Source organism: Brienomyrus brachyistius, chromosome 1 (assembly GCF_023856365.1).
Source record: "Brienomyrus brachyistius isolate T26 chromosome 1, BBRACH_0.4, whole genome shotgun sequence".
Lineage (NCBI taxonomy): Eukaryota > Metazoa > Chordata > Actinopteri > Osteoglossiformes > Mormyridae > Brienomyrus > Brienomyrus brachyistius.
This window is the reverse complement of record NC_064533.1, coordinates 17,201,146-17,227,314: the sequence shown is the minus strand read 5'-3', so window position 1 is coordinate 17,227,314 and position 26,169 is coordinate 17,201,146. Positions and strand designations below refer to the sequence as shown.

The 26,169-nt window shown below is 45.5% G+C and overlaps 2 protein-coding genes across 3 annotated transcripts; one reads left to right on the top strand and one right to left on the bottom strand.

Annotated features, from left to right (window-relative positions):
* The first annotated feature begins 7,732 nt into the window (after positions 1-7,732).
* Positions 7,733-14,871, top strand: sh3glb1a (SH3-domain GRB2-like endophilin B1a). 2 transcript variants are annotated; one of them, XM_049026525.1, is made up of 10 exons: positions 7,733-7,975; positions 9,029-9,170; positions 9,762-9,890; positions 10,879-11,012; positions 11,490-11,582; positions 12,669-12,692; positions 12,796-12,885; positions 13,316-13,416; positions 13,513-13,750; positions 13,832-14,871. In XM_049026525.1, the coding sequence occupies exons 1-10, from the start codon at positions 7,913-7,915 to the stop codon at positions 13,937-13,939; spliced, it is 1,122 nt and encodes a 373-aa protein (XP_048882482.1). In that variant the 5' UTR covers positions 7,733-7,912; the 3' UTR covers positions 13,940-14,871. The 2 variants fall into 2 exon arrangements, with proteins under 2 accessions (XP_048882482.1, XP_048882488.1); XM_049026531.1 differs by lacking the exon at positions 12,669-12,692 and having other exon boundaries at positions 7,738-7,975.
* Positions 14,872-19,588: 4,717 nt separating this feature from the next.
* Positions 19,589-26,150, bottom strand: nrros (negative regulator of reactive oxygen species). Its single transcript, XM_049026439.1, has 4 exons — positions 25,080-26,150; positions 24,507-24,630; positions 22,855-22,978; positions 19,589-22,093 (listed from the first exon to the last, which is right to left on the bottom strand). The coding sequence occupies exons 2-4, from the start codon at positions 24,512-24,514 to the stop codon at positions 20,141-20,143; spliced, it is 2,085 nt and encodes a 694-aa protein (XP_048882396.1). The 5' UTR covers positions 24,515-24,630; positions 25,080-26,150; the 3' UTR covers positions 19,589-20,140.
* Positions 26,151-26,169: the final 19 nt, after the last annotated feature.

Sequence of the window (26,169 nt, the reverse complement as noted above, 5' to 3'; positions counted from 1 at the left end):
AAAAAAAAAATATATATATATATATATATATATATATATATATATATATATATATATATATATATGTGTGTGTGTGTGTGTGTGTGTGTGTGTGTGTATGTGTGTGTGTGTGTGTGTGTGTGTGTGTGTGTGTGTGTGTGTGTGTGTGTGTGTGTTTTCTGGTTACTGTAATTTCTGGTCATTTCGTATTAGGCCTATAACAGAGAAAAAGTTGAAAAAGTAAAATCGGCCTGGCAAATGTAATTATTGGCTAGACAATCTGTAGAAATGAGAAGTGTTATGTACTTTGAACGGACTGCAAGCTCATGCGTGTTTATGTGTGATTGTAATGCAACACTTGTACACGGGTTACGGAACACTACTGGCAATAAGGGATTGAAGAGTGCTTTGATTTCTCCGTGTTGGTAAAATGCAGACGTGGTCCCTGGTGTTTTTATGTATTTAAAGTGAATGTTGCGCTGTGTGCAGTGAAATTTGGGGAAAACAGGTGTTGGGACTCCCCTTGTTATTCAGTACCAGCAGATCTTGAGGGGTGCCGGTACTCTGAAGGGAAAAACGAAGAGGTGCTGGTACTGCGTACCGGTGAGTACCGGTCCACTTAAAGCATAGGATGTGTATAAAAGCATCGTAACTGACAGTTAATTTTTCATTGTAAAGGAATCCTGTGCGGGGATTTTTATCATAAGGTTAGTGCTTTAATGTCGCCGCCAGGTTTCCAGGAGGCATGTTTATGCTTTTTGTGAACGTCGCGTAGCCCTTGAATAGTGTTCAGGAAAGGCTTGCCGCTATAATGGAACTACAATCGCTGTTTAAATCAATCCAACTACCGGACATGAACAATGCACGTTTCCCTGGAAATGCAGCCTTCAAAAGGCCACTTCCTGATTTTGCTGGAAAAAAAATTAAACTTGAAATATCATTTATCAGAATCAAAATACTACAATAACATCATTAAGTCAGGGCGAAGATTATAGATAAATCCTGGGATGCACATACCCTCTAATACTGAATTCAACACCCTTGACATAGTTCGGTAGGTTATTAGTTAAAAATGAATAAACGTAGGCTAGTATCTTAGTATGCCTTTCTGGTCTGGATGGGTTTCAGTCCCGGGACACTACGGTGCAACAGATCCGCTCCTACCTCTCTGACACGGCGAACTGACAGGCAGGAAGTCCGAGGCGCAGTGTGCTGGAAGTGCACGTCCACCTCCACTTCCCCCGGCGCTATTTCAGAGCCTTGGCACGCTGTGCCATCTCCCCGCTGGGCTAGCAGATGATCAGAGGCTCCGGCGGACCAGCCTAGGGCCGGTATCGGTATTGATGCACGCTCCCCATCGGCCTTTTTGCGCTACGCCGTGTGCTCAGTGCTGTGCGACGATCGAATAATTGATGCTGTCTCAAATCAGCGCCTTTATTATAATATTATAAGATCTAAGCGTTTGGAAATGGCAGCCCTATCGCAGTATCCTTAATTGATATCTACTTTATGTAAAGCATGCTTTTGAGATTATAGACTCGTGTTGCCACATTATTCCTGAATTTTGCCAGACTAATAAAAACATATTTCGGCCTTAAAATGATCCCAAAATTTTTTTTTCCAAAACATTCTTGTATAACCCGCTGTTCATATATACTTAAGAGCCTTAAATTTAATGTGTGACTCACTTTTTTTTCCATAAAGCCGATCGTTTTGTGTAATAGCGACAGAAGTAAACGTATTTTGTTCGCCCGTTCTCGGAAATGGCAAGGACGTGGTGATGGGTTTAACACGTCAGTACATACCATACGCGATACGTGTTACACGTGCAAAGAGTTAAAGTGAAACAATATTGTACACTATGTAATCGTAGAAACAGTCCTACTAGCTGAGTTTCTTAACGGGTTTCAGAGTCATGAGCAGCCTGTTCTGTACTGTAGCAGTTACTTATTTGCTTAATAAAATTAGTTTTCCTCCCTGGTCTTCTGCAGTCTAGGGCTTGCAGGCTTCTTCACATCGGTTGATGAACACAAACTGGAAACTGAAAAGAACTAGTTAGATTTGGTGATTTAGGCTACAGATTAGATAAGTTGCCCGGAACGCAATGAGTATTGCCCGGTAGCCTTTATTTTGGTCCCCTCTAATAGTTATGGTTATCCATTTGTTGAAACGCACATGTTCTTTAAGCAACAATTTGATTGCATGTTCTTAAAATGAATTCAATTCGTGATATAACGAGTAGCTCTGCATTTTAACTAAAAGTCGGCGCTAGAAGGGTTTTGCCTGACTTATTTTGCTATAGAGTATACGTGAAATGGATTACGGATGTTTCAGTAGTCGAATGGGGATAATTTGCCCATTCATCTGTCAAATAATTTTTTCCCCAAAGCCATGGGAGCTCCGATATACAAAGGATATTTTCAACTTCGCTACATCCTTCCGAGGACTACAGCAAGTCTATTTCATTTCAATAATAACAGGACACATTTTATTGTAATAACATTTGTAATGTGCACAGCATTGTATTACACATTGAACATTTTGGAAGGGATTATGGCAGATTGTCTTTGTAGGTACGTAGTAAATGACATGGAAATGTCACAGATGGCCTTTCTGGGGGAGGGGCCGGGTTTTCGTTTTTTGTGTTTTTTATTCATGGCCTCACATGATAACGGACCCTTTCGGTAAATAAATTATTTGAGAAACCGCGCGTATGGGAACACCGGATCTGAAGTTTGAGCCTGCCAAGAGTGTAGGTTTGGTTTCAATACTAGTAGGGACCAAATCAGCCCCCCTACAATACTGGTAATGATATGTCACTACCATCCATGCCTAAATCTGCACCCAGTTTGTGAGTTAATATAATCTAATTGTATGAATGATTTACAACCCCGTCACTCTGTCTAGGGCAAACAGTTGAAAGATAGATCTAAGGAGGATTTAAGAGTAAAAATATTACCTTAATTTGACAAATTGCTTCCGGTTGTGTGTTGGCGCAATGGTCTTACAATGACAGCGTTGGTCAATTCCAGCAATACAAAGTTCATCTTTGCGATACATTCAAAACTGATAGTGTGCGTAACAGTATTTAGCGTCATACAATTTGAACCCTTATCTCTGATATAATGCTTGATTCTCCTATGCTATTATTTCAAGCTTCATTTTGAATAACTGGTATAACCTAAATAAGCAGATGGAGACACATCTCTGGCACAGGCACGCAGTCAGGGGTCCAGGTATAGTTTGAACATTGCTTCTGTCTATACCTAAATCTATACCCTTGCAAGAAAGCATATATCAGCAAGGCATCCATTTAACCAATAGATACTTGACAAAGAAGTGACACTTTTAGAGAAGTCCAGTAGCAGGAGGTGTCAAAACACCCTCTGCCTTAACGATTTTCTCTTTTTCTTCCTTCCTTTATGTAAAAATCCATCCCTTTGCACAACTGCTTGTCCAGTGCAGCATTGCTTTGAGCCTAGGGCTATCCCAGGGGACATCCTGGATTGGATGCCAGTCCATCACAGGGCATGAGGCAGAGGACACCCTGGCTGATGTTGTAACTGACGGCCAGATAAATCTTCAGGAGAACATCTCCACTAACACTCAGACATTTTTCTACATGCAATGTGGCTGTGAGAAGGACCATCTTCTCCAGGAGGTCCCTTCTCCTGAGAGCAGCATCCAAACTGCTAGTTGGAGTGAAAGGAGACCCCAGGTCCCACCATCTGAGCAGCTGAAAAGGCTTCCCAGACTCTGCACTGCTCTACAGCTCGCTGCCTAAATGGTGAGCCAACAGTAGGTGTTTTTGTCTAGCAGATATTGTAGTGTAAGGCAATGGAGTAAGCAGGTGATGTCTGCTATGCGAGATCGCAGGGAATCCCTCCGGAACGCAATCATTTTCTATGATTGGCACATTTCTTGTAACTGGACGCCAAACTGTTATTTTTAAGCAATAAATATTTGTTTTTGTTTGTTTTCCATTTTCCTTCATGTTGTGAAGATCGAGGATGCTTTTCTGCAGTTTCCCACAACTCCCAGTGAGGGTGTCACCATTATCAAAAAGTCTTGTCACCTTTTGGTGACAGGTGAGAATTGTTACCTTTTGGGGGAGCTGAGAATTACAGAGTATGAAAGGGCTGAGAGATGATGTCCTTTAATGGTGCAGGAGTGTTTTACAGAGAAAAGCATGGCGGTACGTGTACAGCAGCCAGACAGAGCAGGCGGCAACACAGTGATGAGAGAAATACTGACATGTGCAGTTGTTCCACTCTGTAGGCTTCCAATGAAAAGTCACAGAAATCCGCCCATGGTGTTAGATGGTGAATATTTGAGAAATAAAGGGTAGGTCCTCTGGTAACAGTGTTCATAGTACAATGTCCTTGGTGTATGTAAGGCGTGGGCCTTCATCTGTAGAAAAGCACTTTCTCTTTCATTATGTGTTGGAGTCAATTCCCCTTTAAGTAGCTATTTTTCACTTGCAGATGTACAACATAAACAGTCTGGATACAAACACCATGTTCTGCAGCAGGATAATTGCTGTGTCTGACAGACCTTGCATATGTGGACAGAACCGTATTCACTAGTCATTACACGGCTGTGGAGGACCCTGTCTCTCCTGGGCAGGTTGCCAGATCTAGGTTGTATTCTGGCCCAACTGCATTAAAACCACAAGTGCATAACAGTAAAAATGTTAAAAAAGAGAGAGTGAAATAACTCACAGACATGGTTCATTATAGATACTGTGTCCTGCTTTGATAAGAGAAGCGTTTATAGTGCACTGATCTACGGTTCAACTTTACATCATAACCCTGGAGTTTGCCATTACCGAGTTCGGGTGGATTGGTTCATTGAAAAATACGCTCTTGCTTATTTTAAAAAACACTATCTATCAGAGTTTATCTCAGCATGCTTCCATACGCTGGTTCTGACTCATGTCAAAATCAAACGGATTTACAGTATTGCGGGAATTATGTGGCGCAATCGTTCCTCTTTAATGAAATGATCTGGAGTTACTTCGGTATTCTGACACATATTTCACATGACCATTCATGGTACTCTGCATGCATCATTACACACTCATACGGTTAAAAATGTCATGTGACAGGACCTGGTCCCCTAGTGCTGCTTCCTATATTTTTATTGCAAATGAACATTTACTCTAGGGACACTGGACTCCAATCCAAAGTCATGTTGTGAATGTGACATTGTGGATGCACAGGTTTGAACTTTATAGAGGACTTACAGATGACAGTTTAAGGCTGATATCGAGAGGCGGCATAAACTCAGGGTATGAATGTCCCTTGAATATCATGGTGACCACCCTGGATCACCCGCTACCCATATCGCAACATCTTTGTACCCCAGTTGACAACTATGGGCAAAAGTGACTCACATCCAATTCACTAAGATGAACAACTGTAATACCTTTGATGTGGTTATAAAATGTAAACAATGTACGCAAATGATGATATCAGTGCTGTCAGAGGGCAGGGTCCCTGGAACACACAGGACATGCATAACAGGACAGGATGCTACACAGTGACCCCATTGAGGTCTAATGTGGTTGGCTAGCTCAGCATTCAGTAGGTAGACTTGGCTGGTTCATTGACTTATCTAGGTGGTGAATTCTGCTCATTCTGACTCATTAATGCGGATGAAAGCAATCTGTCATTCTGTAATTGTGTTTCGAGGATTCATGTCCTGACAACATGCCCCCTCTCATTCTTTTACAATCACAAAACTCTGTCCCAATGCCCAAATAATGCTCAGAGAATGCAGCCACCCCCCCTTCCCCCTAACCCCCCCCTCCCCACCCCCCAGGGCCTCATCGCCATGGCACCAGTTGGTGTCAGTTAGCGGGATCATTCATTCATTAAAAGGGCTGCTGCATGCCAGGAATCATTCCCGATGAATGAAGGCATCTGAAGCTGCAGTCCCTCACTAATGATGTCGTTCATCAATTCTACTGCACTTTTCTTGACAGGGGAAGGCAGGATGTCTCCTCCACAGGGCTGACACCACTCTGACCAAGCTTCCGTTTGAGGTTGGGGACCCAGTGTCCTTCAGCTTACGACAGACGGCTGGGGACACAGACGAGGGACCGTCGACAGAGATGATGCCAGAATACGCCGGCTTATGGTCCAAAATAAGACAGCATTCCTGCCAGGTCATATACCGATTAATGAAACATTTATGCACCCAAGTCTTAGAATTTGAGTTTACCAAAATCCATAGTGTGGTCTCAGAAATAACCAGTCTGATAATATTATGATAAATGACAAATACCATTGTAAATCAGCCAAGGCCGCAACGAGAAGGACCTCACGGACAGATAATACAGGCGCAAGGAACGGCTTGTGCTGAAGAGATGCGGTATAACGACAAAACAGGTTAGGGGACAAATACACTGAGAGACGCAGTTTTACTTGTGCACATAAAACCGTTTATATTTACACAGAGCAGCGAACGAAGTGTCCTTTCAACCTGTTACATCTAAAAACATCCCCCAGCTGCCCTGTTCTGGAGAGCGATTTTGCAGAAGTGTTTTGGGACTGTCAAAAACTTTACGAGCTGTGCTGTGAAGCAGCTGCGCTGACTCAGCAAGTGACTCCAGGGTCCACACCCAGCGCAAAGTCCGGGTACGGCGGTGGGCATCAGCGAGGGATCCAGCGGCACCGTGCGGAAGCAAGCCGCCAGCTTTAGTGTTGACGAGGCTTCTGATCCCTCTCTTTTTTCATTAATGTAAAAAGAAACTCAGCGTCTGACCTGGCACAAGAAGGCAGCACTCACTTCCTGTAACATCTGGAGAAATGTGCCGCAGATCACATTTAATTCTTTCATTCTCTTGAGGGGGAGGGGGTGTTTTCTTGCTGGTTTTCTTGTTCATGTGCCGTAATGTTACAAAAGTAATCGCAAGCCTGACTGCACAAATTACATTTAATAAAATAAACGCTTGGGCTTTTATTAAGCATAATTCACCATTTTGTCCAGTTTAATTGCATTTGATATCAATATCATTCGCGCTGTGTGAACTGATTAATTAGTACGCATCAGGCAAAGCTGTAATAATGTGAAGTTAGTGAAACGCCGTTTTTACTGGTGGTTGGAATAATCAGATACATCAGCATCGCAATTAGCATTATTTCGCTTTATGATTCCACTTAAATATTTTCAGTATGTACATGTTCTGTATTTCTGATCGGAAATGAATTACAGCCGTCGCTACATTTGCTCAGTAATAATGAAATCTAATGACGGGTATATCCTGCCACCTAGTGTACATCGGTGAATTTATGCAATAGCAATGCCCCTGTGTTGTAGGATAGATATTATGTAATCCTGCTGAGCATTCACAAATGCCTTTTGTGAGTTTAAAGTATAATTACTTTTATAGTCCCAAAATACCACATACCATTATTATTATTATTATTATTATTATTATTATTATTAGTAGTAGTAGTAGTAGTAGTAGTAGTATTACTGGTGTTGTTGTTGTTGTTGTTATTATTATTATTATTATTATTATTATTAACCGTTTTACTGTTCCCATTTTGTGCGCAGTATTATTCTGATATTTAGCACATTGTGTCGAATTACTATTCATTCAACCAGAATAAATTCGGCATGGTGATGTTGCTGGATATCACTCTTGAAAAAAGGGTTAAACTATTAGAGAAAAAGGGTGCCAAGTACTTTCATCATATTAATATCTTTCCATAATACAGCATCTTGAAAGGGGCGGACCCCAGCGAGGGGTGTTTGGAGCAGTTTCTAGCCGCAGTGTCGAGCGCTGCCTTGCCGCGGTGGGAGGGACACCGTCCGTGTCCAAACCAGGAAGCGCGGTCAGGGCGCAGGAAGACGCGTTTCGGCCCCCTCCGACGGTGCCGGATAAGCAGGGAGTCAGTCCCCAGCTGAGTTTGTAGGAACCGACATGGACTTCAACGTCAAAAGGCTGGCGGCTGACGCCGGCACTTTCTTCAGTCGGGCTGTGCAGGTAATAAATCGAGCCTCCCTGTTTTTATTAGAGTACAATGGACCGGGACTGCTGAAGGTTCTAATTTTTCGGTTTGGACCTCGCATGTAACTCGGACTTTGTCGCCAGCCGGTTACACTCCTTACCTGGGTTTCGTTTAAAATATGAGCTAAGCTAACAGCAGCTGGATTGACAGTAAGGCTAACGTTAGCGGATTGGTTAACGGCGTCTGTGCTAGCAGGTAGGCTAACAGCAGCCGGATTGACATTAGCAGCTAGGCTAACGTTTTCGGCGGCTGGGTAACCGATAGCAGCTAGCCTGGCGTTAGCATGCGAGTTAGCATTAGCCCGCTAGCGTCACGGGATTCGCTGAGGAAGCGGGGCCTTTTTTGGGCGTTGGTTTAACACTTTTTATTTTAAACCTGACAACTAACTGTGCGAAAGTAGCATGGATACGTTAGTGCTTTAAGCAGAAATTGGATTTTTATAAACGAAACGTGGTGTTTAACTGAATCTGACTAGGACCGATAAGGAGCCGTAAAGGCTAAATGAGATGCGTTAGCGGTGTATGAACTGGGCACCAGGGGCCTACCTGGATTTCTTGCTTAGTCGGATAACTTGTTCGATTTATGCTACCCCAGTTTAAAGGAACTTGGTCTTCGATCACTCATTAAGTTCAGTCTACCTTAAATCCAACAAGTTGTCCGGTTTCCTGATGCAGGCTCCAGTTTGTTGTTGTTGATGGTGTTATTTTACTTGAGCTGGAGAGCGTGAATGAAGAGCGTGAGAACTCACGCGTTCTGTTTAACTTGAAGATTCGACCTGTCCTTAGTTTTTTTTGTAAACTTTTCTTGCTACTGATGAGCGGTGTCCCCTTGGGCCCCTGTGTGTAGAGTACTTTCACCATTCATGCCAACATTACCGTGGTAAAACGCTATGCACGCTGTCACTTACTGGCCAGCTTCATATTCGCGTTTGACACCTTATTAAAGACCACTTGGTCACAGAAAGGGGGGGGGGGCATGTTGAACGTTTCATTCACACTTTGACATGGCTTTTGTCCTCTTTGCATTAGTACACTGAGGAAAAGCTTGGGCAGGCTGAGAAAACAGAATTAGACGCCCATCTGGAGAACCTCCTCACCCGAGCAGAATGTACCAAGCATTGGACGGAGAAGATCATGAAGCAGACAGAGGTCCTGCTGCAGCCAAACCCAAGTAAGGCAGGCCAGGGACCCTTGTCAGGAACCCACCGGCTTATAGTCAACCCTCCTTGTGTCATCTTTGTATGTCATCTAAAAACTTTTATACTAGGAGTCCATTTCTGCTTGTTTGTTTACACATTATCCACTATAAATATCCGTGTGATTTGCCCTTGAAGTAGAATGTCAGAAGCTGCTTGCTTGATGTATTTATACACCCAAAACCCTCCTACTTGGATTTGTCTATAGTTCTACCATTCTGCACTTGTCCAAAATAGCACAAGAAGTATGAGATATTTACTTTACCGCTCTGCCCAAAACATTGACTATATTATCTTCAGTTCTGAACTTTGGAAAAACTTGAGGAGTATTGTGATTTTCTCACAGTTCAATCTTCTGTATAATAGGGTGCTTCTACCTACACAGTAAACGTGTTTCCCGAGCTGCTTTTCACAGCACTCGTCTTAGGAGGAAATTTAATTAATGCTCAAAAAATTTACCAACCATATTTGTATCTTTCATCCAGCGAGTCACATAATAAACAACAGATAGGATGTCTCAAGGCTCAAATTCTGCACTAATCAAATTTTCTTGGCTCGATTTGCAGATGTAAGAATAGAGGAATTTCTGTACGAGAAGCTGGAGAAGAAAGCCCCGTCCCGAATGAACAACCACGAGCAACTGGGCCAGACTATGGAAGACTCCGGTAGCGAGTTTGGGCCAGGCACTGCTTATGGTAAGCCTGCTTTAAGTGCAGTGGAGACACAAAGATATAATTAATGTCTCTTTCTGGGCTGAATGTTACACTGTTAGTCTGTGGGTGGAAAATGGCAGCATTAGGATTGGGTATCACTTCCCTAAACATGCAGCCATACATGTGTATTTTGCATGAAGTTGCCAACTTCAAAACTCGTTTGGAACAACCTTCAGTAAATAATTGTAGTTTTGTTTTTGTAATGTAAGCTTGTCTGGTTAGAAATAAAAACAAGATTAGCATTTAAATAAAACAGCTGACAGACACATGGATGCCTCCGATTGTTCAGGTTCATACATGGGCTTCCCAAGTGTGGATGCTGGAGAGCATGTGAGAGAGTGATTTGGTGTTTGCTTTAGAACCACCAATTTAGTGGGCAATGGGGAACCGGGTACGTTTTAGTGTTTGTGTTAGAACTGCCGTTATTAAGGTATGTGGAAGGTGTGTTGGTTTGGCTGAGGACAAACCCTGCACAAGCTCATCATTGATGCTGGCCTCAGGCAGAGGGCCGGGGTGTGGCAGCTGACAGCAGGTTTCTCGGTCAGAAAGGCTCCCAGCTCTTGCTATATGAAATGGTGGTGTCAGGTACAGGGAACAAAAGTATCTTAATTACATGTCTGATTGAAGTCTACGCGACACCACCTTGTTCCTTATTATAGTACAAGACTGATCACTTTGTTGTACTCCGTCTGTGATTTAGCGTGCGTTCTGATTGTGTAGGTGTTCCCGCCAGTGATGTGGAACTTCCCGGCTGTTGCTCAATTCCTGTCCCCAAGTAAAGTCTCTGTTCCTCCATCCCATTTGGGTGTCACATGCTTCAGTTCACCAACAGTCTTTATGCCACTCTGGTGTCACAAGTAATTCAGCCAGTGAAGCTCCTAACCCCTTTTAGCACGAGGTTCCCCCTGGTCAGCAGCACTCAGAGGAACAGGCAGATGCTGCTCATTAAGCCCGGTCTTCCTTTGTGCAGGAAATGCGCTTATTAAATGCGGAGAGACCCAGAAGCACATCGGCAGCGCAGAGCGTGAGTTCATCCAGAGCTCGGCCATCAACTTCCTCACGCCCTTCAAGAACTTCTTGGAAGGAGATTTCAAGACCATTTTAGTAAGTTAAAGACCACCAGTCCCACCCAAGTGACATTGCGCTAAGAAGAAGGGTTCAATTAGGAAGTTGTTCATATATGCTGTTAAACTGTAAAAATTAAAGCACGATTTCAAATTTCACTTGAACACTTGAGAAATAACTGAAGACGTTACTGCTATTTACATTGGTATTTTCGCAGTTTAGTTCTTCTAAGATATATATTGCAGGGTGCCCTTGGCATCTGCTCTGAATGAACATAATAGGGTAGTGCTTGTACTCCTACAGGGTGCTGCCCTATCAGCATTTTGCCCTTGAAGGTCACATAAGTTCCCCACCTGCCATTTAACCCTTAGAATTTCAGGCCTGGATCATTTCCCTGCTGCAGGATTAACTGTGCGCTCTTTTTTCAGGGTTTTTTGGTGGTTTGATGCTTTGACATCGATAGCTTTTTTTCAGTGTTCTGGAATGTTCCTCACACGCCACTCTGTCTTCATCCAGAAAGAACGCAAACTGCTGCAGAACAAGCGCCTCGACCTGGATGCTGCGAAAACTCGGCTGAAGAAGGCCAGGATGACGGACGCCAGAGCTGCAGTATGTACCTGGCTCCCGTTTACACATCGTGCTATTCCATCATGTTTATTTAATGTGTACAAGTGAAGTAGAGAGAACATCACAAGTATACAGCTGTCTGGGTACGAGTGTAGCTAGTCTGAGCTTCCAGTGAGGGACCAGGACCGAGCGCAGGGTAGCATTAGCGTAAGAACGGTAAAACATTACAAAACGTGCAATAGGAGAGATATTCAGTCCAAGACAGGGGCAAAAGGAGCCTTTGGCATATGCATGTTTTAATCCCTTCTGCTGTCTTGGGTTGGCCTGTTTGGCCAGCAGAGGCTCTGTGGTTCTGTCCTGTAACTCTCGGCCCCTTGCCGGCGATTTCTGTGTCTGACCAAACGAGCACTTTCACGTTCACTTGATGCCATGTGGATGACTGCCAGATTGCTTATAGTTTCCAGAGGGCATCAGCATTGATTTACAGCCTGGCTTCAGGTCTTAATAGCAGACTTCATGGGAAACTCAGGATTAGGAACAGAAACGGGGGGCTTTGGTTTTAAAGCTGATTCTGTGTTAGAGAGATCCCCCCCCCGATCGAATAAATGTGTGAACATTATATATGTTTCTGTCTGCTTGACCGACATGTGTTTGACCTTCTTAAACGCCTACCAGATGTCTGTGGGCCTCACACTAGCGCCCCAACCGGGAGATGTCGGCAGGTGGTAAATTTGGCTTGTATTCTGAGTTCCCCTTTGTGTGATGTGGGTCTCCACCTCTCTTTCCTCCTTCACTACTTCTGGTTGCCTGCTGTCCCTAGCCGTCGCCCAGCTGTTGGGGGAGCTATAGTGTCTCCACTCTCTGCCAGCTCTGACACACATGCGTGGAGCGTCATACGGGTGTCCTGATATCCTGGGAAGTGAAAGCACTTTCCTTTACTGCCCTCTGTCTGTTGTCCATCTGAGCACTCACGTGTTCACTATGTGCTGTCATGTGACCAAGCGTGTAGCTCTGATAGGGCAGCCATTCAGGTCCTGAAAGTGTGTTGCCACATTCCAGTCACGTTTGCCGTGCTCTCCTGCCTTTGATTTTCTTTAATTTTTCTTTTAATATTTGAATGCTTGCCAGACGTGCGTGGATGAAGCCACCAAGGTGAGTGAGAGCAGGAGGGGCACCATGGGTGGGGGTGAGTTACAGCTGCTTTTTGAGTCTCAGGGGGTGCTGACAGCCAGTGTGACAGTGTTTACCCCCACAGGCGGAACAGGAGCTGCGCATGACACAGAGCGAGTTTGACCGGCAGGCAGAGATCACCCGGCTCCTGCTGGAGGGGGTCAGCAGCACCCATGTGAGCCCCCGCCCCCAGGGAACCACTCGGGGAACCAGGTTTTCAGATGCCCTTTGGCTGTGCAGAGATTTGGGGAGGGGGGGTGTGGGTAGGTCCTGCGCAGTGTGGGTATAGCATAGGGATTGTGAGTTCAGACTGGGGAAATTGGATCTGGAAAATATATGTGGGACTGTTAGAAGATGGACATGATGTGATTGTAGGTGGGGTTGGGGATGTGGGGCACCAGTTGGTGCCTTGGGATTGTGGTACTGTGAGAAAATGGATGTGGGGATAAGAGAGAAGGCTTTCAGCTGTGTTTACTTCATGATTCTGTAAAGCTGCCCCCTCCCTCACTCTGAGAATGTGTAGTAGATCCGGCATATACGCTGTCTTCACTAGGGAGAGCAGTGCACTGGCAGGCTGCCTTGTGATCCCACCTCTCTGCCCCCAGGCACACCACCTGCGCTGCTTAAATGACTTTGTGGAAGCCCAGACCACGTACTACGCCCAGTGCTACCAGTACATGGTGGACCTTCAGAAGCAGCTGGGCAGGTAGGGAGTGCTGTGCAGGAGGCGGCTCCGCGGAGCAGGGCATGCTGGGAAAGCGCAGGCTGCTAACAGGAGCCTCCCTTCTCCTCCGGCTCGCAGCTTCCCCACCACCTTCACCTCCGCCTCCAGTGCTCCCCAGCCGGCCAACAGTGGCAGTGGCGCCTGCAGTGGCACCACATCCCCCAGCATCTCCGTGCCCACCGTGCAGGCCTCATTGCCCCCACCTGCCCCCGCGTCTGGCCTGGGCTCACCCAGCTTCAGCGGCACCCGCCGGGCACGCGTGCTCTACGACTACGATGCAGCTGGCAGTAGCGAGCTCTCCCTGCTGGCCGATGAGGTAGGTGGAGCCCTCTGGTTTGGGGGTGGGGTGTGGGGGTGTGGCCATGGGCGGAACTGACAGGTGCTTCTCTGCCCCCAGGTCATCACTGTGCGGAGTTTCCCGGGGATGGACTCGGACTGGCTGATGGGGGAGCGAGGAAACCAGAAGGGGAAGGTGCCCATCACCTATCTGGAGCTGCTCAACTGAGCCCCTGGTGTGACTTTTTGGGGGGAGGGGGGATTAGGGGGAGGGGCCTGTTTGGCTGTGAGGTAATATTTATACTGGATATCCAAGTGGGGTTTAGCCAAGTGGCATCTTCAGCTTCGCCTCAGTGTCTTAGGCCACCTCTGCTGCTGGGGCAAATGGCTTCAGTATTGGAGACGGCCATTATCTGCCGAATTGTTTCCCGAACATTTAATTAGTTTTAATCCTCTGTTTACATGTCGCCTGACTAACTCAGTGGCCATTCTCCGCCATGTCTAAATGCCTTCTTCCAGTTTGCCAAGTGTTCCTTCTGACTCCTCTTCAGGACGGCGACTTTTGCATTGTTTTTAAACTTTTTTAAATATCTGCAAAAAAAAAAGAAGCACTTGAACATTGACTGAAATGTTGTAAATCAATTATCTCTTATGCAGTACTATAGATACTTTCATACACACATGGCCCTTAGACAGCGAGCGTGCTGATCAAATCATGCTACATTCAGGGTGTTTCTCAGTTTAAAATGGCATTTTACAGTGGTGGACTTGATGCACTCCTCAGATATGTCATGGTTTGACAACTGACAATAGCGTTGGCTGAGTGTGAGCGCGGCTTGTTCCACACACCCTCCTGAATGCCTGGAAAAGTGCCACAGCTTCCCTTCACCCTATAGCCTTAGCGATTAGGATCAGCCGCCTTAAAAGCAGAAAGATTGTGCTGCCCATGGTGCATGGAAGAGGGTGGCGTTGTCTTCACGGTTTTGAAAGCAGCCTATCGTTAACAGTGCCTTAAAGACATACAATGCGAAAGTGCATATCAGTGGCTCCACCGGGGTGTAGAAGGTGCTGCCTATCTGCTTCTTGTCGTTTGTCCAGTTAGACATGTAAAGACCATGTGCATTTCAGAGTATTAAAGAATGTTTCAGCCTGTTTTAATAATGTGTTTTCATGGAGATGGATCATCATAAGCAGTTTGTCTCATTTTAATGTAAAATGTTTCAAAGTTGCGGTCATTCTCATCATAATCTGCTTACCACATCTGCTGAAAGATAGGGTGGCGCACTGAGTAGGTTATACCAGACCTACTCAGCTTGGTCAGACTGGATCATTTTGAGGTAAGCCCAGTGTTTGAGAGGGTGATATTGGGCTTTTGAAGGAACAAACAGGCACGCTTAGGTTTGCTCAGAAATATTTTAAGTGATACAAATTATGAAATAAAGTGACAATCACCTTTAATGATTACAAAATCATGGAATATATTAAGGCAAACTTATGAAATACCACACACAATGATAAGTAGTCCAAAACCATACAAAATTAGGAAGTATAAGCAAAGGTAAATAGTCCCTCTAATGATCAAAATGCACAGAAGTTGCAAATCTATTCACACTCGGACGTGCCATCATCACCCACCTTCACACACGGACTGGGGAGCCCCTTTCAGTCCTGGTAGGAGACCAACACGTGAGTCCCGAGAAAGTGCCGGCCGATGCGTGCTCTATCCCACGTCTGATCTCAGGTCAGTGCTGAGTTTTCCCCCTTCCTTCATACTAAATCTGTAACGGTACGCATGCATGCAGGGGGCGAGCTGGCCAGGCTCACCCCTCCTCTCAGGCGATGCGCTCTTCGTTCTCAAATTCCTGTCTGGGTGGGGCTGCTTGCGGTTGGTTACAAAGCATTTTGGGCAACGCGTTCCCTTTTCCTCTGGGAAAGAAAAGATAAGCATCCCCAGAGAAAGTCAAGACAGCTCTCCTAGCTCTATCAGAAATAAGTTATACAAGTGACCAGTGGAAAATGTGTTTGTGCAGTTCAACCTTGGCACCGTAATATTATGGGTGAATCATGGACAACATATTTGAATCTCAGGATGATTAGTCCAAACACGATCAGAATTAATCCATACCTCAATCACCTCATATGTATGTCTGCTAGGTGGAGTTGGGGGACACTCCGCCGAACTGTAAATAATGGTGTCGAACAATCACAGCTTCCCAAACTGGAGGACATTCAACAATTTTCTTTAATTCTATGCTACGTGGGCAACTTGGCCAATTACGTGTCCACCTGTGAATGCGTCTTAATACACCCAGATAAGCAGTTTGGCGATATTAGATCGTGAGCACTTAAAATGTCATCACTATCTCTCTTTATGGAGAAATCGTTAGAATGTGCACTGTATCACAATACTATCAATGGCGTTTCTATGGTTCATACATGCATCTAAAGTTCGTCTGTCAGGCAAATACATTTTGACACCCCAGTAAACCAGTAAAAGCAAACAGTAGGTGGTGCCTTGGATTATTTTCTTTCTCCATTTTGCCCCTCGTTCCCTACTTGGCAACGTATTGGCATGGACAACAATGAAGGAGTCGGTCCCTAAAAAGAATTAGACATCATTAATAGAAAATTGTTCGGCTTTTAAAAACCGACACGGTTACTGTAGAGTAACTTAAAATAGTCTTTAAACCCCTCATGAAAAAGAACTGTCATAAGACATTGGGTCATGATCCAGCCTGAAAAGAATCATGATATATTCTTGCCATATCGCCCCCTCCTGTCCCCAGCTGGGAGATGCAACTCTGGGAAAAATTGAGACCACTCTATTTCTTCAGAATCTGCATTCTTAAATCTTGTTTTAATATTGGTTCTGCTGGCAGAAGGCTACATTCAAGACAGGCTGCTTCCAAGCTCAAAGTTTCTAAGACAACTGTACACAAAAACAAGGTAAAGCAGAAGACACTGGCAATAACTGAAAACCAGCCCGGTAGAGGGCAGAAGCAACTTTCTAATGCCAGAGATGACCGTCAACCTATCTGACAGTGACTCATAAATCGGAGGATGACATCAAGTGACCTTCAAAAGGAACGGGAAAGATGTGTGGTGCAGTGCTCCGTTAGGACATTTATGACTACTGGGATTCCTAGAAGCCCTTAAAGACCCATAAAGCAAGGAAGAAGCAGTGGGCATCAATGAGAAGCAGTGAAGCCAGGCTGTACTTTGCAAAACAAAATTGTATATTTTACACGGACGCATTGCCATAAACTGAGAAATCATTAAAACTAAAAATGTTGCTGTGGTCTCAATTTTTCCCGAGTTGTATGATCCGTGTCCTTAGTGGGACAGTTCCCTTAAGAGCCCCCCAGGTGGCGTCCTCAAGTTCCCCTATGTCCTAAGATGTTTGTGCTTACGCCTTTACGTTTGGTGTAATTCCTTCATTGGACAGCAAGTGGCAGTCGTGGCATTTGTGAATGTGACTAACACTTTTAACACAAATCTCCCAAGACTGAATTTCTTTCCAAGGGTAAGAAAAGCAGTGCTGAAAGCTTTTGGGTTTGTTACTTGTTATTGATGAGTTATTGCTTCATTAATTATTAGCTCTTTGCAGCACATAAAGAATATCAATTGACCAAATATTTATGTAAAGGTGCATGATCCATAGCATTTGTTGTAGTGTAACATTCTGTGTAGCAGTACCGCTAAAAAGAATCAAAATGGGCTTTTTGGTGAGATGGAGCCTAGGGTGCGAGTGCCTGACCTTAACTCGCTCTTGGCCTTTAGCCATTGCCTGCGGCAGAGGCGGGAAGGGGTTAATCAGAAATGGCGGCGCAGACACACTCACTTCCTGCGCTGTGGTTTGAAGAACACAGCTGGTCACTCGCCCTCTCAAGCTGGCTCTTTCTGCTATCTCTTCCCAAAAACACCACACTGACACAGCCCCCCGCATAATGGGGGTGTTCAGTGCCGTACCTGTATTCAACTCCAAGCAGTGGCCTCATAACCCCTTTGGGGACACTCTCTTTCAGGTAGTTGACAAACAAACCTTCCTTTTAACACGCTCCTTTAATACTTTTATAGCTGATAGTCATTGCCAAACCATTTTAAAAATTTAAATTATATACCCATATTTACAGCCCTGCAGTTGTATGACGGAGTGAGTGTGAATGAACATACAGCATGCTGTGCAAGAAAATCATTCTGCTCCAGAATAAGTGAAACCTTTTTTCTCAGAGTGAAACTAAATCAGAGGATCTAGACTGCTTATCTCTCATATTAATTCCATTTTTGTGGAATCTGCACCATTAAACATTGCATAGATATGCTATGGTTGTCATCCTCCTCTCTTAACACACAAATGAGGACACTGGGACCAAAGGTGATCTGTTGGTGATCAGTACTTCAGTATAGGAAAGAGTGTGTCTGAGTATAAAGCTTAATTTTATGTAACTTACCCATCTACTAGGCTGTTCTGGCATTTCATATGCTAAGGTACTTACACATCAGGTGTGTGGAAATGAAATCAAGCATCAGAGGTGAACCGTTAAGGTCAGGCTTCATTCTGGTCCCCAGCCAGACACTTTCTGCTGGAGTGGTGTCTACATCATAGTGTTCACATGATGGACCACAAGTCTACTGACATTCATAGGGCATGTTTAGAGCAAAAGTCACGCTGAAAGGTCACACAGACGGCAGAGGAATCAGGAAGTCATAAGGCAGGCAGGGAGCTACAAGACCTTTCGTCAGACCCATCACGGAGCCCTTCACCCACCACTCACCGATAAGGTCACACAGGAGCAGGACATGGAGCTGCTGTGGGATGGAGGATCTTACAGGAGGAGACTCTGCAGGAGTTAATGAAGCATGAGGAAGCAGATGGGGGGGGAGGGGGTTGTGGGAAACAGAAACCAGAACGGAAAAGAATTTTCAAAATAAAACCGTAAATGGGCCATAGGTCAGAACGGGAGCTGAAGGAACAGCCAGCAGGGGCCAGAGAGCCATCGTATGCATGGTGAGGGCCCTGCTGCGGAATACAGTGAGGCTGGGGGCCAGTGCCAGTGTGGGATGGAGGAAGGTGCCATCTGCCCATGCTGGTTTCACAATGGCCAGGTCTGCCAGCTCACTCATGGCCACTCGTTTCCTGTATGGGGTTACCCACACTCATTGGGTTAAGTTCCTAAACCTCAGGCCAGTGGGAGCTGATTATGGACTAACCTGGAAAATGGTGTCTCGCACATGTCTACCAGTCCTTCATAGAGGAAGCCTTCCTCAACGTGGAGGAGAGCACGCCTGTGAGCGAGTCTGGAAGGCTGTGGACCATGATTCCCAGTGGGCCCGGCCCAGGCCCCCCGCCCTGGCAGGAGGATGCAGAAGCCTCCCCAGCTCATATTCTGCTCTCTCCGCCTCACTCTCTCTATCCTCCAACCACCACGACCCAGAGCATCACCACAGCGGTATTTTGGTTACGCTCTGGTTTGCCTGCACGTTCGACTTCTGTCATGCCGGGTGCAGATTCAAGAGGCCCCAGCCCTCCCCCCCCCCAGTCCCTCAGAGAATACAGAGAAGGCTCCTCCCGCCTAAAAAAGACCAAACCTTGAACACTGTTTCCACTGCCATCATCCTCATGTTCGCATTCATGGCACGTGGGCAAACTGACGATCTCAGAAGCTTCCTGATCAGGCAGACCGGAGCCGACCCAACTGCTCATTCTCAAGCTTTCTTGTGCAGATGGAAAATCTTCATGTTTCAGTTCCTACCATTTGCAGATAGAAATATTTAACGTATAACATCAGTACGCTTCCTGTTTTTAAAGTCTCTGTTAGATTCCGAGGCTTGCTGGGTCTCACGATCACTGGGATGTAAATATAAGCAGGAAACAAAGTATTTCACTGAATCTTTAATCGAGCATTGAGAAGTCATCAAAATGCAGTTCTGCATCATGCTCAACCAGTAGTCAAAATCAAGCCCTTTTCTGTGGTACAAAACTGGGCAATTGCAGAACTCAGCAAAACAGGAAATTTCACATTTCCTTTCCTGCATTTAGCAACAGCTTGTCTTACAAGACTTCTGCAAATGCACCCGACACGCGCATACACATACCCATGCTCACACTCGCGCACACGCCTCAAGCCGCAGGCTCATATCAACCATCTAGGGATTAAAGCGGCTTTGAACTTTGTCAGGCATGAGATACTCAATGGAAACCTTATTAGAGGTTTTTTTTCCTCACACAGGTATACAGATGATTGGCCACAGAGTAACACAACAGTGATGCTACTGCTATGATAAAACCCATTGGCCATGTTTTATTCATATGAATCTCTGCCATGCACAACTCTTGTTCTGTTGTTCTTGAAATAGGTCAGCATCTTTAAAAATACAACGTTCATGCCATTGAGTAGAAGTCCATATTGAGTAGATGATGGAAGCCACTTCAATATGATGTTGGTCTCTGCCATGTCTTCTTGATGACTCTTGGTAACAGTTTGGGTCTGAATGTGATTAAGAAGACCACAGTGACCCCCATCAGTGACAGGACAACCGGCAGGAAGAGGACAACATACCACCAGCTGGGCTCTCCCTTGTCCTCGCACACTGCCCAGGGTCGCGCCTCGATACTCTGCCTGCCCCCATTTAAAAGCAGACATGTCATCTCAGCCTGGTCCTCTATGCTCAAACTCTTCACATCCTTAAACAGCTGGTACCATCCCAGGTTACAACAGTTGAAGGGGTTTCCTCCAAGAAAAACTGTGTGTAGCCTCTGGGCTAGGATTCTGGCTTGATGAGGAGGGATGGTGGTCAGCTCGTTGCCCATCAAATTTAACCACCTCAAATCAAGGCTCATCATGGATTCTGGAAGTTGGAAGAGGAAATTCACTGACATATTTAAAGACCTTAAACGATGGAAGGGCGTAAAATCTAAATGGGAGGTGCCAGTGTTTCCCAAGCCCAAGTGCTGCAGAGTTCTATTGAGACTCATCAAAGAATCATTCCTGATAAGGATGCCTGTGTTTTCTGACAGCTCCAGATGCGTTAACTGGGTTCCCTCAAAGGCTGAGGAGGGCAGTGGGCCCAGATCGCACCCTGCAAGGTACAGCTCTCTGAGAGAAGCCAAGCTTCTCCACGTCACACAGTCAGAATCATCAGCGATCTCAGCGTCCTCCTCTGAGGAGCAGATACCGATATGGTTGTAACTCAGATCTGCTGTTTTGAGGCTGGGGAGGAATTGAAATAGCCTTGAAGGGATTTGCTTAAGGGCATTAAAGCTCAGATTGACATGCATGAGGTCCCTCAACTTATTCCAAGAGCTGTGGTTGCCTTTGAAAAGATATAAGCTGTTGTCACTGATATCCAGCTCCTGCAGAGACACTGGGAGTTCCTCTGTCCTCAGGTCAAAGGACTCCAGGCAGTTCTTCTGCAACTTCAGTCTTTTTAAAGATTTCAGCTTGCTAAGGAATCCTTGAGGAAGGTAGCTCACCTGATTGCGACTCAGATCAAGGAGATGCAGTGTAGAGATTTCCCCATGGAGACTCTCGTCCCACAGTTTGGCCGACACTTGGCTCGCATTACTATCCAGGTTAGAGAATTGGACCGTGGTGGTCCAGTTTGGAGAAGTGTTTTCATCAAAGTGCTCATAAAAGCTGATGCGATTGTCAGCGAGCAGCAGATGGCGAATGTGACTCTTTGTGGGGAGAAAGGGAAAGAAGAGGAGGCTGTTGCTGGAGAGATCCAAAGTCTCCAATTCAAAGGTATCTTCCAGATTCTGGTTGGACACAAACCACTCGATGGAATTGTGGCTTGCATTCAGTAGCACCAGCTGAGTTAGTTGGAACTGGATTAAGCAGGGCAGGCGGTTGAAAGCCATGGTGAGGCGCTGAAGATCCTGAAGGCCATCAAATGCCCCGTCGATCTCAAAAAGCATGTTCCTGTCTAGGTCCAGCTCCCTCAGCCGGTGAAGGTCCCGAAATGTACTTTCGTCTAACCTCAATAGCATATTTCTGGAAAGGTACAAGTACTCCAGGGAGGTCATGTTCTCCAGCAGGAAGGCCACCATGTCTTCCGTCAGCCCATTTCCAGAAAGGTCCAGGCTCCTTAGATTCACCAAGGTGTGTAGCACCCAGCCCGTCTGCTGGTATCCAGCATGCAGGTTATTATCAGCTAGATTCAACTTCTCCAGCATGTGTGGAGTATAGAGGGAATTAATCTCCACGGCATCCAGAAGAGCATTTGTACAGCTCAAACTGCTGAGTGCGGGGTAACGAGAAAGGCCAGAGCTGTGCAGCACTTTGATTGGATTGTGATTCAGTTGTAGCTCATCGATGTCTTCTGGCAAATCTCCAGGCACCGACGACAGCTGGCAGTGGCTACAAAAGGCAGTTTTTTCAACCTGCGAAATGAGAGACAGAAATTTTGTAAAATATTGTAAATATCGCTATGAAAGAGAAAGTGTTTGAGAGAACACGGTGGCTGTGGATCAGATCAGCTGTCACCATCTTCTCAGGCAGCGAGGTGTGTACAGAGAGCGGAGTAGGGAGAGCCACACCCAGAGTGCTCGCCTGCTGCGGCGACTCCACTCCGCAGAAGTGGCACACGCCTTCCTGTAACTGTCAAGCAGCTCACCAAACAAAGGCCAGACCCCATGCTCAGATCAATGAAGCTGCGGTTTGTGAAGCTCAACAACAGCCATTTCGCAACTAACACGCAAACTCCAGAGGGCAAGTGAGCTACTGCTCTTTAAGCAGGTGGACCTGCGGGGGGCTTCAGGGAGCGCTGTGGGTGGCAGGAGGGGGGTGGCAGAACTTATCAGCGACTATAAATATGCACAGTGAAAGAAAATAAGATGTCTACCACCTGCTTGCGATGTCTTGTTACGAACGGAAAACTGTAGAAGAGGCATGAAAAAATGCTACAAAAGTAGATCAATGTAACCCTATATAACTAAAAAAAACTGTGGTAAAGTTAAGAAGCAATGTCAGTTCTTCAGCTCATCTACCCCCAAAGCCTCCCACCCCCACCACCATTGTTCAGCCCAGTTGGCATTAACATTCCCCCGACAAGCTTAGAAATCAAGTATCTAGTTACTGAAGAACATCCACAGCTCAGTGGAGATGACCCCGAGAGGAACATTCCGCCAGATTCAGTACTGACCAGCTTGCACGGTGACTGCAGTGGAAGGCAGGAGCTTTGCATCAGCAGGTTCCACGCCAGCCCCAGGGAGAAGCACACTAAGCAGGGCAGGAGGTTTGAGACGATGCCCATCATATGGTCATCGCTGGTGGAGCACAGTGAAACAAAGACACAAGAAAAAGGTTACAATGATGGTGATCATCGGTTCTCGGCAAATGCAAGGAGGTGGTGGGCCGTCCCACTTTGTGGGCAAGCCAGCCTCGGCTTCAAGTGACAGACGTCACTCCTACACAGCAAGCAGCATCATGGCATAAGAGCGACAACATCACACGTCAATGTGAATCTGCCCTGTGCCAGGCCCCAGTGGGGGCAATGCAAGGGCAGCACACACACCGATCAAAGTATTCAAACAACTCATGAAAAAGAAGACACAGCAATAAAATTATAAAGCACAAGTTTTCTGAATAAATACCATGAAGCAGAGATTACATTATATAACACAGGTCAGGTCAGGTTGTGGAGCATGCACTGGTACAGCACGCTGCCACACCCACCACATGATGAAACACCTCAGGATCCCAGTTGGCAACCCGCCAGGTTGACACGCGATCCAGTCCCACCCTCCGGATATGGCCGTCTATCTGCCTCAGCCGGTGTTACATGGGTGTCCCCCCAGCCTGGTCCAGCCACTCAAGTCCTCAGTAATGAAGATCCTGCCAGTCAGATCACCCTCAGGGAGTCGCGCCGCATGGCCATAGTGCCGTAACTGACGCTCCCTCACAATTCAGGTAATGTGCCTCATTTCGGACTCCCTGAGGAACCACTCATTTGACACAAATTCAAACTGGCGGTACCCAGGGATTCTCTGAAGAGACACAGTATCAAAGGAGTTCAGCTTTCATCTCAGGTCACTGGATAGCGTCCATGTCTCACAGCCATACAGCAAGACAGGGAGCACTAGGACTCTTACAAAGATATCAAGAGCGCCACACACCCCCTTCCAGTGACCTCATGACCCCCCTCATGCTCTCCCAATCCATCTACTGACTTCATAGGAAGAGTCACCGCAGGCATAAATGTCGCTGCACGTATATCCTGGTGTCTGTATACTCACTTTAGTTACTCCCCTGCACTTGTTCACGTCCAACTCTGAGGATAATATATTTATAGCATATTGTATAAGGCAGACCTAAAAGAAATGTTATGATGTTTTGCTATCTACAAAACACTATAATATTATTTATTATTATTAATATTATTTATTCATGTGTCCACTGTGTGTGGTAGTGTCCATTATAACACTCATCACCAAAATAATGTGTTGTCATGTAAAACTGTGAAACAAGAGTTTTCGGTAAATTTGATTTGGAAGACGTGTTGGATATGGTTTGAAGCGCGAATATCAGGGTATCGCTTCGGCTACCTAAGACCCGCTATGTAACCGCTTGCGGTTTCCCCGCTACAATCGCGACGAACTCGGATGCCACAATATGCGAGGAGCTACGGTTTAAATGTACTTTAAATGTACTCTTAACGCAGGTCATCCGACGCGTGATTGCTTGTACGGATTTGCTTAGCGATCTCGCTGTAGCTCGTTGCTGGTTTACATGCTGTGAGTAATTTTGCATATAAACGGACCTGGAGTCCGTACCGAGGTTAAGTTAGTAACTTACACAGGCATGATGGTCCTGATCGTGCGCACACCTGCGGACCATGTTCCCGGCTCTTGCCCGAGGCTGTCCGTCTTGCATGCAGCGGAGATGGATGGTGCCCTGCATCCTGCAGCTTCAGGACTGACTATTTGCGGAAGCAGCAGCGCAACGGAAACTGAGTCACATGAAGTGCTCCGTGCGTGCAGAGCAACGCTTTAAGAAGCCGGCGAGCACATCATCAATCGCACCCATATCTGATAAATAATTAAAATTAAAAATAAATGTTCGGCCTCAATGAAAATTACCCTGCATTGTGCATTAGACAGATAGCCACACAGTTTTTAAAAAGGTTTATTACATATAAAAAGACCCAGTGTCCGTACCTAAAGTATTTTAAATTTGTCTCCTCATTGTAATGACATACAAAAATAGATGCGGAGATTAAGGTGAGAAGTGCTAAAACGGAACACCTCAACAGACACATGGAAGTAAGCGACACCAAACTACATGCGATTTACAGCCCGCAACCTGCATTATGGACATAGCAGCTATTACATTATAAAGGAAAACAATTGAAAGTCACCATAAAATTACCGGAGATAATGTGGTCCAGTTTCGTCTATCGATTAACCGCATTCAGAACGATCATTTCAACAAATCTATTGCCCATCCCAGTCACCTAACATCGTATATAATACGAACTAGTACATTCAGTACTAGTAGAAGACAAATTAAATGTGACAGCAGGCAGACCCTCTCAAGCTGAATCTTAGAGTCATATGACAATTCGCAGTGATTCCGCTTTTCCATCCATCCGCTGCAGGCAAAGCCTATGAATTCCCGATACTGCGGTCCAGTCACGTGTAGAGATCTAAATAATTTAATTTAGTTAAATTAAATTAATGTACTGCGATCCGGATAATATGTTCACACGTGCATATAGATGCATGCGCCAGCTGCTTATGTTGCACAGGGTCCCGGGAGCTGAACAAAGCTGAACAGACAAAGGTCCCACTTATGGAATTACAATGAGTGGTCTTCAAGCGCTAAAGGACTAACCACGGTCAACACCAGGCTCGCATTTCATTGGGGGATTTGAAGTACTGCCCCGTACTGCCCATGAACGCATGTCCGCTGCATTTCACTTTGCCTGCTAACTGCACGCTGTTTTCCGTAAACAGACCAACAGCACACCATTGTGGAAGAAAAATGCACTGCTGCTACTCATTCATTATCGGGTTTTTGACACTCCTGCTGGCGCATGCAGACGCCAGATTCTGCCTTTTCAAAGACGCGCGCCTCAGACGATGAAAATGCGCATTATATCATCACAAAGCGACACGCCTGATATACAGCCAGCTTTTCATTTAAAAGAAGCCCAAGCGAAGTATGTTTCAATGTCAGTCGGGTCATTTTTGCCATTAGCATCCATATCACGCTTCAAAATCACGAAGTACCGTCTTCACCAGAAGTTGGTTTTTAAGTCTTCCTTCTTAGTAATGACAACATTGTGTCTCTGTACCATTTTAAGCCTCAGAAAATTACTATTTTGACAAAAGCACTAAATCATTTACATTTATTTAACAGACACTTTTTAAGCAATGTACATTTTTATGAAAGATGGGTCGGCCAGTCGGACTCCATGAAAAGATGGGACTTAAAGGCCTTGCTCAGGAACCCAATG

Coding starts and splice junctions, on each gene's coding strand:
- nrros (XM_049026439.1), bottom strand. Junction 22,094..22,854: donor TGCAGTCACCGTGCAAGCTG/GTCAGTACTGAA, acceptor CTCATTTCGCAG/GTTGAAAAAACTGCCTTTTG.
- sh3glb1a (XM_049026525.1), top strand. CDS start 7,913: ATGGACTTCAACGTCAAAAGGCTGGCGGCTGACGCCGGCACTTTCTTC. Junction 7,976..9,028: donor TCTTCAGTCGGGCTGTGCAG/GTAATAAATCGA, acceptor TCTTTGCATTAG/TACACTGAGGAAAAGCTTGG. Junction 13,751..13,831: donor TCTCCCTGCTGGCCGATGAG/GTAGGTGGAGCC, acceptor CTCTGCCCCCAG/GTCATCACTGTGCGGAGTTT.